The sequence below is a fragment of the Mytilus trossulus genome, chromosome 11 (assembly GCF_036588685.1).
Source record: "Mytilus trossulus isolate FHL-02 chromosome 11, PNRI_Mtr1.1.1.hap1, whole genome shotgun sequence".
Lineage (NCBI taxonomy): Eukaryota > Metazoa > Mollusca > Bivalvia > Mytilida > Mytilidae > Mytilus > Mytilus trossulus.
The window spans coordinates 67601359-67613984 of NC_086383.1; the positions used below are offsets into that span (position 1 = coordinate 67601359).

The 12626-nt window shown below is 30.5% G+C and overlaps 1 protein-coding gene across 6 annotated transcripts in view; it reads left to right on the plus strand.

Moving 5' to 3' along the window:
* The window catches only part of LOC134691454 (zinc finger C2HC domain-containing protein 1A-like), a 45691-nt gene that overhangs the window by 25151 nt on the left and 7914 nt on the right, over positions 1-12626 (plus strand). For 5 of the 6 annotated variants that reach the window (XM_063551988.1, XM_063551991.1, XM_063551992.1 and 2 more), the window contains one exon: positions 41-135. In XM_063551988.1, coding sequence (XP_063408058.1) covers positions 41-135 — 95 coding nt within the window. The remainder of the gene's footprint in view (positions 1-40; positions 136-12626) is intronic. The other variant, XM_063551989.1, reaches the window with a different exon arrangement.

Genomic DNA, 12626 nt, shown 5'->3' on the forward strand with positions numbered 1-12626 from the left:
TACTGATGTTTTAATTTTAATTTCTTAATTCTACTTTTAGCAGGAGTTGGTAGAACTCCCCCTGGTGCTAGTAACGGTTACGGTAGAGGTGGAACCAGCACTAGAGGGCGTTCCACTGGAACCACATCATATCAGGTAAGATTTTTGAGAATCTAATTTACATGTATTAGTTTTGATAATCACTTCTAGTATAGATATTAGGAAAATTTCACCTAATACATTAATTTTCAAGACAATTTTTTAGTGAAATGTACTTGTTTTCTGCCCTCAAATTTTCAGTGATTCATAATCTGATGCATTGTGGGTAATTTGGTGAGTTAACTATGTTCTTTAAACATTTTTACAATGGCAGAGTTATAACATTTTATTGTGAGTAAAAAAATTACACACAATTATTTTCTTTCTAGAAATTAGTCCAAACAGCCCGCATAGTTAATTTAAATAGTTCTATCAGATTGTATTTTAGAACAAAGTTTCTGTTTTTCACATATTACATAAAAGAGTAGTAAAAAATAGGGCAATAATAATTGAGAAGTATAGTTTAAATGTAATAATAGACTTGATTTATACTTTTCTTTTGAGCTAAGCTTAGACACATCAAATGTATTAGAAATGTGTCAAAGGGAGATAATTCAGTAAAATCAAAGTTCAAGGGAGATAATTTTTTATGTTGAAAAATAAATGCAATTTAAAGGTATTTAAAATGGTAATTTAACTAGGACATCCATGAGGAGCAAGCTATAGAACCACAACCACACAAACCATGGGCCAACCGTGTGTCTTTTCGACCAAGTTTTTTAGAACCTGTCGATGAATTTGTTCACACGGTAAAAAATGTGATCTAATACTGCTTCTGCATGTTAAAAAATGTTAACAACCATAACTTTTAACACTGAAGATATGGATTGGATATTTGAGATATATACCCTTAAAATATTTTGAAATGGTTGACGCTTGAAGTCATTGATATAAGAAAGCTGTTGTATGCCCTTTGCGCTGGCATACATGTGATATATTATGTCAGTATTGAGTATTTATTGAGACCATATGGTTCATATGATATTTTTTCTTCAATCAAATTGACCACTTGATTTTAGTTGTAATGCATGATGTGGCAATATTAATGGAGACCAGTAACACAATTGTTTAATAAGTTTGAACCATTGCTGGTTGTACATGTTGTGTACGTTGATTAACCATTCATATATCAGTCAGCTTTATATAGCCAAGTATGAGTGGCCGTTCATGTCATTTGCGCGATTATATACGCGTATATAATTTTCAACGCGTATATTTACGCGTATATTGTGGTTTTCAACGCGTATATTATCGTTTTATACGCGTATATTGTTAAAATAAACACGTTTATACTTTATTCCAATTTATTTATCATATACGCGTTAATATACGCGTTATTTGCATAAATATACGCGTTAATATACGCGTTATATGTGTTAATATACGTGTATGAAATCATTATATACGCGTTAATAAACATTCGTTTGTCTTATTGTTTTAACCAATGAAAGCTGCGTTCTTAAACTGGTTTGCATGTGACAATTGTATAACGGTCCGTGTAACACTTATCAAATCAAAGTTTTAAAAAGTTTTGAAATTTTAGATTTTTGGAATTTTGATCCAAGTTTTAAAATATCAAAATTTCAAATTGTGTTAAAGTTTTGAAATTTTGAAATTTTAACCAAATTATTAAAATATCAAAATTCTTAATATCGTTTATAAATTTGATAGTTAAGAAATTTGATCAAACTTCTAAAATACTAAATCTAACGCGCAATTTTAATTATTTCACTTTTTGAAAGTTTGATTTTTCAAATGTTTGCTTAAAGGAGCACTAGCTACGATATATATAAAAAAATAAAGCATGATTTTTTTTTAGATTAATCATTAATTAAATTGGAATAATGAAATAATAATTTGCTTTTAGCAATCAATTTGCTTTAATTTTGTTGAAATAAGCGATTATACATAATTTTTGACTGATTCACTTGCAAGTGAATACGTCATCATCATTCTAAGCGGTATTCATGTGAACTTCAAGTTAACCCCTAGCTAGAGACTGACAACGCATGCATTGTACGTGAACTGGTTATTTAAAGAAGAAAAAATGTCAACAATGAAATTAATTACTAATTCGATCCACATAAATCATTCTTATACGGTTAAAAAACAATGAGAAACTTATATTTTTAATCTTTAAATTCAAATCAAACAGACCTATAAAAATCCAATTGCACGTGCTGGTTTAACCTATTCATATCTTTATTTGTGTTTACATCGCTTATATGGTCATCTGAGGTCAAATCGATAGTTAATTAGATGGCGTCTGGATTTAAATACACACGAAACGAACCTACATATCATCTACCTCATGCTCTGTAAACTGTTTATTTTAAACGTTTGATAGATTGGATAAATGTTTTACATTGTTATTACAGTGACTTGACTGTTAGTGTTGCTATCCACCAATTGCAACTCATTCAAAATTTTGACCCAATTGCAATTTGTTTTATTAAATCAAATTGTTCAACTGGTCAGAATATTGAACAAATTGTTCAGTCAAAATGTGAAAGTGCAAGGTGATAAATTAAAACATACTTACAATCCTATAAGACTTTAACTCCACTTTAATGATGTTGTGACAAAATTTGTCTATCAGTTTGTATAGGTATATTATAGTAATTACCATGCTTAAGGTGAAATTGTTATTTTGAATTGCTGTAAAAATTTCCATACTAAGCTTTCATATAGTTTTTCTTTCGAAAAGTCTTTTATATTCATAAGAATCAGACATTGTGTGAATTAAAACATTTCATATTCAGTAAAATAGGTGTAAAATTGCAATATGTTTGTAGGAAGTTTCCATGGGGAGATAATATTTTTTTCTTTCAAAAAGTCTTAATTCAAAAGATCAATATTTTAAGTTATCTCCCCATGAAAACTTATCAATAGCATATTGTTATTTCACACATATTTTCCTGAGTATATGATGTTTTATTTAAAATGATATCTGGTTCTCATGGATATAGAATACTTTTAGAAAGAAAAACTATATGAAAGCTTAGTTTGGACATTTTTATAGCTATTCAAAATAAACAATTTCACCTTAAGCATGGTAATGACTATAATATACCTATACAAACTGATAGACTCAAATTTTCACAACATCATTAAAGTGGAGTTAAAGTCTTATAGGATTGTAAGTATGTTTTATTTTATCACCTTGCACTTTCACATTTTGACTGAACAATTTGTTCAATATTCTGACCAGTTGAACAATTTGATTTAATAAATCAAATTGCAATTGGGTCAAAATTTTGAATGAGTTGCAATTGGTGGATAGCAACACTAACAGTCAAGTCACTGTAATCAAATATGAGAATTTGAGTCAAATTGGTGACCATGAATTTGACAGCTAGTGCCTCTTTAAAATATCAAAATAGAAAAGGGGCAATAAGAGGGATACCTGTAAAAAGCGAAAGGAAATAAAAGCGGAACGATAAGAAACAATATGAATTAAAAACATACTGATACTTAAAAGTTTATGTATGAAATAAAATGGACAGTTGTAAGCGGTGAAAAAATAATGACAAAATTAATATTTCTTCAAAGAAGATACCAGACGTACGGCTCTGATATTGACCATTTTACCTGCTGGTTTTTCTAGCATCCATATTTTTGGAGAAACAGGAGTAACAGTAAAAACTGAACAACTCGCAGTAGTTCATATAGTATGGTTATGTTGAGCATGTATATATACATTTTCTACTAAACTCTTAAGCAATAAAAAAGCCCAATACACGATGTATTACTTCTTTTGATTTCATTTTTTTTTCTGTTTTGCTTTACGACTTCTTACTTTCTGCAATCATGTTGGCTAAAGAATATGTCATTTCATGTACAGAATGAACGATCATCTTAAACGTTTTTATCTATTCTTTGTAAGTTGTTTGCCCTAAATATTCAGCTTTAAGCGTTCCGTAAGAAGGTTGGTCAAGAAAAGCGCTTCATGATACTGAATGCACGGTGTCCTAATTAAGGTTGTGCTAGTCCACAACGTGGGAGGTTTTTAATATAATCTTATTTACGCTGAAATTAAGACGGTACTAAGATCCAATATCACAAAATTGGAGCCAAGATATTGTTACAAGGTATCTACAACAACTCATCATAGATTGATACCAGGTTATAAATTTTGCCGCTTTTTGCGCCAGACTCGCGTTTCGTCTACAAAAGACTTATCATTGACACTCGAACCAAATTAAGTTAAAAAGGCAAATAAAGTCAAATGAAATTGAAAAGGCCAAATAAAGTAAACTTTTAAATCCAACGTATAGCTCTGGTTTTGTAAAAGTTGAAATGTATACCATAAACATTATTTTCACGAGCATTTATATTTATGTAATAGTTACCGCTGTATTACATTTAGCACACAACTTTCATTCATGTTTATGTAATATTTGCCGCTGTACTACATTAAGCACCCATCTATCCAGTTGTAGGTGTTGGCATTTTGAAAGTTGAAAATTGTTTTCAAAAGTTTATATCAGCGATAAATAGTAATCTTCTGGGAAACCAATATTTAGATAGTCACTATTTTTTTACTTGATACTACCACTAGGGGCTTCGATAATGGTACATTAAAATTATTATGATCCTCAATTTGATGATATAATGTTCTGTGCCAGCAGAGGACAAAAGAAAAATTCTCCATGCCTTTAATGTTAGATATGAACCAGATAAGTTGATTAATAGCGATGAAAAACTTTAAAAAAAGTTAACGCTTCGACAAAACAACCTCACCCCACTTTTAAATTTAAATGGTTGCTCCCTTAAAGACAACGTTTGCACTGGTTATCACACACGTAGCTCCATTATAGGTTCTAAATCAACCACTGTTTTATAATAGTAAACAAAAGCAATAGATTTTTTTGTATTAAAGGATATTGTTGTCCCGTATTTGAATTTTGTTATTTGGGTATTTTTAAGTTATCGTACGACAATCGACTTTGAGCAAACTAAAAGTTCACATTTACAACCAGTCATAATGGAGTGTGCAAAGAGAAGCCGCACTGTCAGCTGCATGATGATTTTTTTTCCATTTTTGGCCGTACACCAATGTTGCTCTCGAAAAACCAGTCCAATGTAAAACGCTGAATTTTAAGTAAAGAATTCACCTACGGAACGCTGAAACTGAAATTTGAAATTCAAGAAAAATAAGAACGAAACAATTAAAGAGGTTTTTGACCAAAGTGAAGTTAAAACATATCTACTAGTAGTTTAATTGAGGTATCCAGCTGGCGTATGACAGTAACTGCTAGACTTATATATAGAAGTCCTTTGTTAGTTTATTATCATTGTCATATTGATTAGTTTCTTTTGTTTCCTATTCTGACACATTAAAGTGCGTTTTACTGTTCGTATTACTGTGTGTTTTTCATTCTTTATTGGCTAGAGGTATAGGGGGAGGGTTGTGATCTCACGAAACATATTAAACCCCGCTGCATTTGTGCGCCTGTCACAATCCAGGAGCCTCTGTCCTTCTAAGTCTTGTATGATTTTGATTTTAGTTCATTGTTATATTTCGGAGTTTAGTATTACGTCTATAATCACTGAACCAGTACACTTTTTGTCTAGGGGCCAGCTGAAACACGCATAGCACAACTTTCATTGCGACGCTATATATTAAGTATTCCTTCCGTATCATTTCTGGGAACTGAAATAAATCTTAAAAGGCAATATATGTTCATCAGGCAATCGATAAACATGAAGGAAAACGTTTTAAGTTGTATATGCGACCGAAGCGCTTTTTCTGGATCTACCTTCATCAGGAACGTCAAAAAGGCGAATAATGCTATTTGGTTAACTGCATGCGAGTTGGTCATTTTTCACTGGTACTTCTAAATGTTGGGCACTGGGAACACAAGATAGCTTTGAATTATTTATCTCAAACACTAACCTTATACTTGTATAAGAGATTTAAATCAACGTAGTTGATTCCGGATTACATAGGTTTAATTATAATTTTTTTTGATAGATGCACAACCTTCAAATTTCAGGATACTGTTATCCCATGTGATGTCTAATATGTTTCATAAAAAAAAAAAAACTTCTTCTTTTCATTATTTATTTTGTTATTAAGAATGTTTTGATATATTTCATGCTATTTATTTATAACTAAGAATAGTTCTTATCAGAGCCGTGTTTACATCAGTGTTTACAGGTACCCCTCTTGTCGCCCCTTTATATTTTTGATATTTTAAGCAAACATTTAAAAAATCAAACTTTCAAAAAGTGAAATTATCAAAATTGCACGTTAGGCCACGGTTTTTTAATTTGTTGGTTTACGGATTTTCTCCATGAAAAAGTCGGGTCGGTCGGTCGGGAAAAAAAAGAAAAAAAAAAGATCTTACGAGACAAAAAACTGATATGCAAAATAAATATATATATTTCACCTTTCTAATAATATGTTTGTCATACTATTTTGTCATCATTCTTAAATTTTAGTTCGATGAAATACTATTGCTCAGCTGTAAAAAAAACATCGCATGACATTGTCTAATAATTTCCCGTAAAAAAGGGGTGCACGGACATAGACGAAATTAAATCGTCATTTCACAGATAATAAAAAGAGATTCACGTCAGTAGCTCTTATTTAAAACTTGTTGGTGAATAATAATAAGCACGAAAACTGAAAGACAAAAATGTAAAAACGTCGTACGAAAATAAGTTTCAATAACGTAATAGACTCTTCCACTGGAAAAAAACAGAAATTATATCGGGTTAAATAATCGTTGTCATGCATTCCCGTTTTTTATCAAAATTGACGATATATTTTTATCATCTATGAAAACAAGAAAACTTCAAATGATTTTTAAAATTCAGTACTTTAACTCGATGTCTTGAACTTCCACCTGTCCACATTTTGACAAGTCTATTTCTATGAGAACAGACATCTTACGGACTGGTGACGAATGAAGGAAACGAACTTATTGTGTAACTGGTTTTAAACACAGGTTTGGTTCCGCAAAATTATTCGCAAACGACATTTCAAGGTCATTAATAATTGATTTGTCTATTTTTAGAAACGTAACCTGAAAGTTTCATTTTTCACAACAGAAAGTGTGATCACTTCTGTAAGTGATTAATGCATTTCATTTCATAAAAAAAGGATATTTTAATTATAATTTTTAGGGATAATGCATTTGATATGGTCGGCGGGAATAAAAAAGCATGAAAAGTCAATTCTGGAAACCGGCAAAATCGGGTCGGCGGATCCGTAAACCAACAAATTAAAAAATCCTGGCCTTATGTTTAGTATTTTAAAAGTTTGATCAAGTTTCTTAACTATCAAATTTATAAACGATATTTAGAATTTTGATATTTTAATAATTTGGTTAAAATTTCAAAATTTCAAAACTTTAACACAATTTGAAATTTTGATATTTTAAAACTTGGATCAAAATTCCAAAAATCTAAAATTTCAAAACTTTTTAAAACTTTGATTTGATAAGTGTTACACGGACCGTTATACAATTGTCACATGCAAACCAGTTTAAGAACGCAGCTTTCATTGGTTAAAACAATAAGACAAACGAATGTTTATTAACGCGTATATAATGATTTCATACGCGTATATTAACACAAATAACGCGTATATTAACGCGTATATTTATGCAAATAACGCGTATATTAACGCGTATATGATAAATAAATTGGAATAAAGTATAAACGTGTTTATTTTAACAATATACGCGTATAAAACGATAATATACGCGTTGAAAACCACAATCTACGCGTTGAAAACCACAATATACGCGTTGAAAACCACAATATACGCGTATATATACGCGTTGAAAATTATATACGCGTACATAATCGCGCAAATGACATGAACGGCCACTCATAGCCAAGGGACTGGAGTAATTAAGTTAAATATTATAGTTATATTATTTCTGTATTTCTAATTTTTTTAATAAAACAGAATGAGATTATTTTCCTGATGTGATGTCAGTTTTCAATTTTTCAAGGTTTAAATTTGTTTGAAAGAACAGCAAAGCTGGTGTTGCCAACCAAGCTACAAATAATATCTAAACGAATTAACCACCAATCACAACACTTGAAACAACCTATTTATTGCCCAGACTGGGTTGAAATTATTTTTACCCACCATGCTTAACATAGTATTAGACGTTATATTGATGGGAGAAATTGCTTTTGCTAGTGTCCTTTGTTCACTAGTCTATAAAAAAATAGAATTCAAAATTTAATGGAATTTTATAATATTATCTGAAGCATTAGCTATATCACCTACCAAATATTGATTTTTAAACATTAGAAATGTGGTAAATTAAAATTCTAAACAAAGCAAGAAAAATATTTAGTAAATGTATCATGAGTTTTAGGGCAATGAATATGTTATATTAATATGAAGATTAGCAGTATGTTCTTCCTTTTAAATGATTTATTATTAAAATTCTAGGAAAACGTAAATATTGATGAGGTAATCTGTCAAGGAAATGTTTTTGAATAACAAAAAGGGGAGGTAATTGGTATTGTATATTTAACAAAGGGAGGTAATTGGTAGTGTGGAGTTAACAAAGAGATACTTTATGTTGGGATAACAAGGGAAGTTAATTCTGATAATTTTGTGTTGGATTTGTAAATTTAACTATAGGAGGTATTTTATATTAGTAATGAACATTGTACCCTTAAAAAAGGGAGGTAAATCATGTCTGGGATTGTACCATTAACAAAGAAGAGTAATTCATGTTTGGAATTGTACTATAAAAAACAGAAAGTAATTCATGTTTGCAATTGTACCATATTATAATAGGAAGGTAATGTAGATTAAGGGTTGAAGAGCTAACAAAGGGAGTTAATTCATGTTTTGGTTTTGAATTAACAATTGGGGGTAATTCTAACATGCTTGAATAGAAATAAAATCATGTTTTTAGGTGGTATGCTAATCTAAACATTGGGAAAATAACTTAGAAAAGCTTTAACTTTTTAAGAAATCCTTTGACATTTTATTTTATATTATGTTAAATATACAGTGACCCTATGTTTATTCCCTGGCCATCAAGGGAGGGGCTATAAGTGTAACCCTTACCCATCTGTACATATATTCATATGAATGTCCCAAAATTGGTTTCCATTCTAGAACTTTAGTTTGCTAAAATCAAATATTATGAAACTTCTACACATTGCTTATTACAGTGTACCACAACACAGATTAATTTTGAATTTGGGTGGTGTCAATTTTACCATTCTTGAGTTATATCCCTTTACTATTATATATGGAAAAGTAGTTGCAATTTTCAATTCACAATATTCCATTCTACAATTAGTAAGGTAAACAAATTCTATAATATTTTGTTTATACTGTCATACCACCTTCAGCAACGTTAGTAATAATAAAAGGACAGATTATATACGTTATAGCTCAGGAACATATTGTCATTTCAATCTTCCAACAGTCCACACCCTCACATTTGAAGGGAAGATTTTAGGAAAATATTCTTTGAATGTGAAACATTAGTGTCAAAGGGAGATGATTCAGTTAAAACTCTTGATGTGTGTTAACCACATTGATGGCCGGTAGAAATGACAAATTCCTCCCGAACTGCTGTGAATATTCTACTAACTTGTGATAAAATAATTACTAATTTTGAAGTGTTATTTGTAGCTTTGTTAATCATCATGGGAGTCAAGAAATATTTATCTTTAAAAAAACATAGTTCGCCAAAATATACTGTTCATTCAGAAATTGAAAATTCAGAAAAATCTGCATACAGATATATATTTATTTTATGTAATAATGAGAGTTTTTATAATTACAAATGTAACCCACTAGTCTCAATGTTATTTCATAATTTACAATACTCAAGATTTATGAAGCAGTATTTAATTTTTAGACTGGTTTCTATCTCTATAGTAAGATATTCTGGTACTGTACTCGATCAAGAAAAAGCAACTAAAAAAAGTAAAATCAAGCAAACAATCTGCAAATTAGAATAAAAAATAGTTAATTATACCCCCGCTTTAAAAAAGGGGGGGTATACTGTTTTACCTCTGTCTGTCAGTCCGTCTGTCAGTCCGTCAGTCCGCCCCATGAAACTTTCGTCGCATTTTTCTCAGGAACTACACATCCACCCTTTCTGTAATTTAATATCAACATTTATATATGTCAGCCATACCGTGTGATGCGTTTTCAGATTCATCATTCATCGACTTCCTGTTTACCGAACACTTGTATGATTTTACACATGATAGCCAAGTTGAAAATTTTCGTCACATTTTTCTCAGGAACAACAATACAAGGATTTCTGAAATTTGGTTTCAGGGTTTATCTAAGTCAGCTATACCGTGTGATGCGTTTTCAGATTGATCACTTGACAACTTCCTGTTTACCGAACACTTGTATGATTTTACACATGATAGCCAAGTTGAAAATTTTCGTCACATTTTCCTCAGGAACTACAATACAAGGATTTCTGAAATTTAGTTTCAGGATTTATATAAGTCAGCTATACCGTGTGATGCGTTTTCAGATTCATCACTCGACAACTTCCTGTTTACCGAACACTTGCATATTTTTACACTATTAATATTATCCACTTGCGGCGGGGGTATCATCAGTGAGCAGTAGCTCGCAGTTTCACTTGTTATTTTACCAAGTACTGGTTTTACTTCTTTTAGTTGTTCATAGGGAGCTACCATTTGATTTAAATGGGGAGGGGGGCTAGAATAAAATTCTAAAAAAAAGGCTGTACAGGAGCTTTGACTAAAAAGGCAGGATGAGCACCTTGGCAGGCCAGAGAGAGTGAAAAATAAACAGGCAGGACAGAGATTTACAACTTATAAAATGCAGGGCATTTTTTTTCAATCCTTTTATAAAAATCAAATGATAGCTCCTTTACTTGATCGAGTACCAAAATGTCCAGCTACTACAGTGGAGGTAACCTGTCAAAAAAACCTATAAATCCAGGGACAAAAATTGGTAGAATGAAATTGTTCTATCGTTATATTGAATGAAAATTTATGGTACAGCAAATACTAAAAGTAAAGCATTTGAAGCAATGCTTATTAAATGCATGTTTTAGTATACATGTATTGTATACTTTATAGTAATATATCATTTAAAATTGCATTATAAGATATAAAAAAGAGGCATTTTAGGTGATTAATCACCAACTGCAGTATTGTGTTATGCTACAGGGTTGTAAGCTATGTTATGTCACCAGTTTATGAACTTAAGTCATGATCTCGGACTTACTATATATTAACCCCATTCCTTATAGATAAAATTATGGTAATTGTCAGAAAATATTCATGTTTAATAGAATTAGTCCAAATTTCACAAAACATATTTGCTTGGGCTGAAAATGACCTCATTGCTAGAATATAAGCATAACATATAGGTTCCTATTGAAATTTCATGTTCAAAAGTGGCTGATGAAAACTTAACCAAATTTAACCTTCTAGCAGGATCAATAAGATCATTGTCTCATGTAAAATTTTTAGGTAGTAGAAATGTCAGTTGCTTAACTATTCATTACTTAACAAGATCACTTTTAGATTTGTTCTTATTAAAAAAGACGTTGATCATGTGACATAACATTGTTTACACTGTACACTTTTTAAAATATATCAAATGCTTTGTAGATTTTTTTCAGTGTTATTACTTTCACTTTGATTTAGGAAGCATGCTTTTGTAGATTTTTCAGTATTTAGCTCACCTGGTTCAAAGGGTCATACTAAGTTTTTGCAATCACTTGGTGTTTGATATTCTTCGTCCATTATCTGTTGTAAAATAATCTGTCATGGTTGAAATTATTAAAAAGTCATGATTTACCAACTTTCATTTGTAACAACATTATCAAATCAGTCCATGTAAGATTTAACCAAAAAACAAACAATTTTTTCTTTAGTATTTTCTCCATATTAAATTAAAACACTATACAAAATTTGTAAAGAGCAAAAATCACTGGCAAAATTCTAAAATGTCAAAATAGCTGTATCCATAAATTGATCCTTAACTTATGGGAGTTATTCCCCTTTATTGGTAATTTTAGCTGAATTGTAGAATTTTTCACAAATTACCTTAAAAAAAAAATAAGTAGATAGACCAAACTGTCATGAGCAAAAATAATCAGAAATACTTAATCTGTAAAAATAGAAAAAAAATTTGATGAAACCATTAATGTTATTGCCCTTTAATTATTACTTTAAGTTGACACCATGTTACCTTCTATGACATCTTTAAAAAGTAAAATCACAATAAGATAATAGATAGACAGAAACTGTAAACGATAAAGATATCCAGCTGTTGATGATCTAAATAAAGCTCATATTATGGTAAAGTATATTATTTCTACCTAAAAGAGTTATTGCCCTTCAACAACTTCTTTCGACATATTTTGGCATTGTTACTTTTTATTTTCATAAAAATGATTTATAGACTAAACAAAAATGTTAAGCAATACTGGGTTAAAGGAATTTTTTTTTTAATTAATATTTTTTATCCTATGGCATATCTTTACCAGGTGAGCAATACAGGCTCTCTGGAGCCTCTAGTTACTTTGACTCTGGGAGCATGCTTTTGC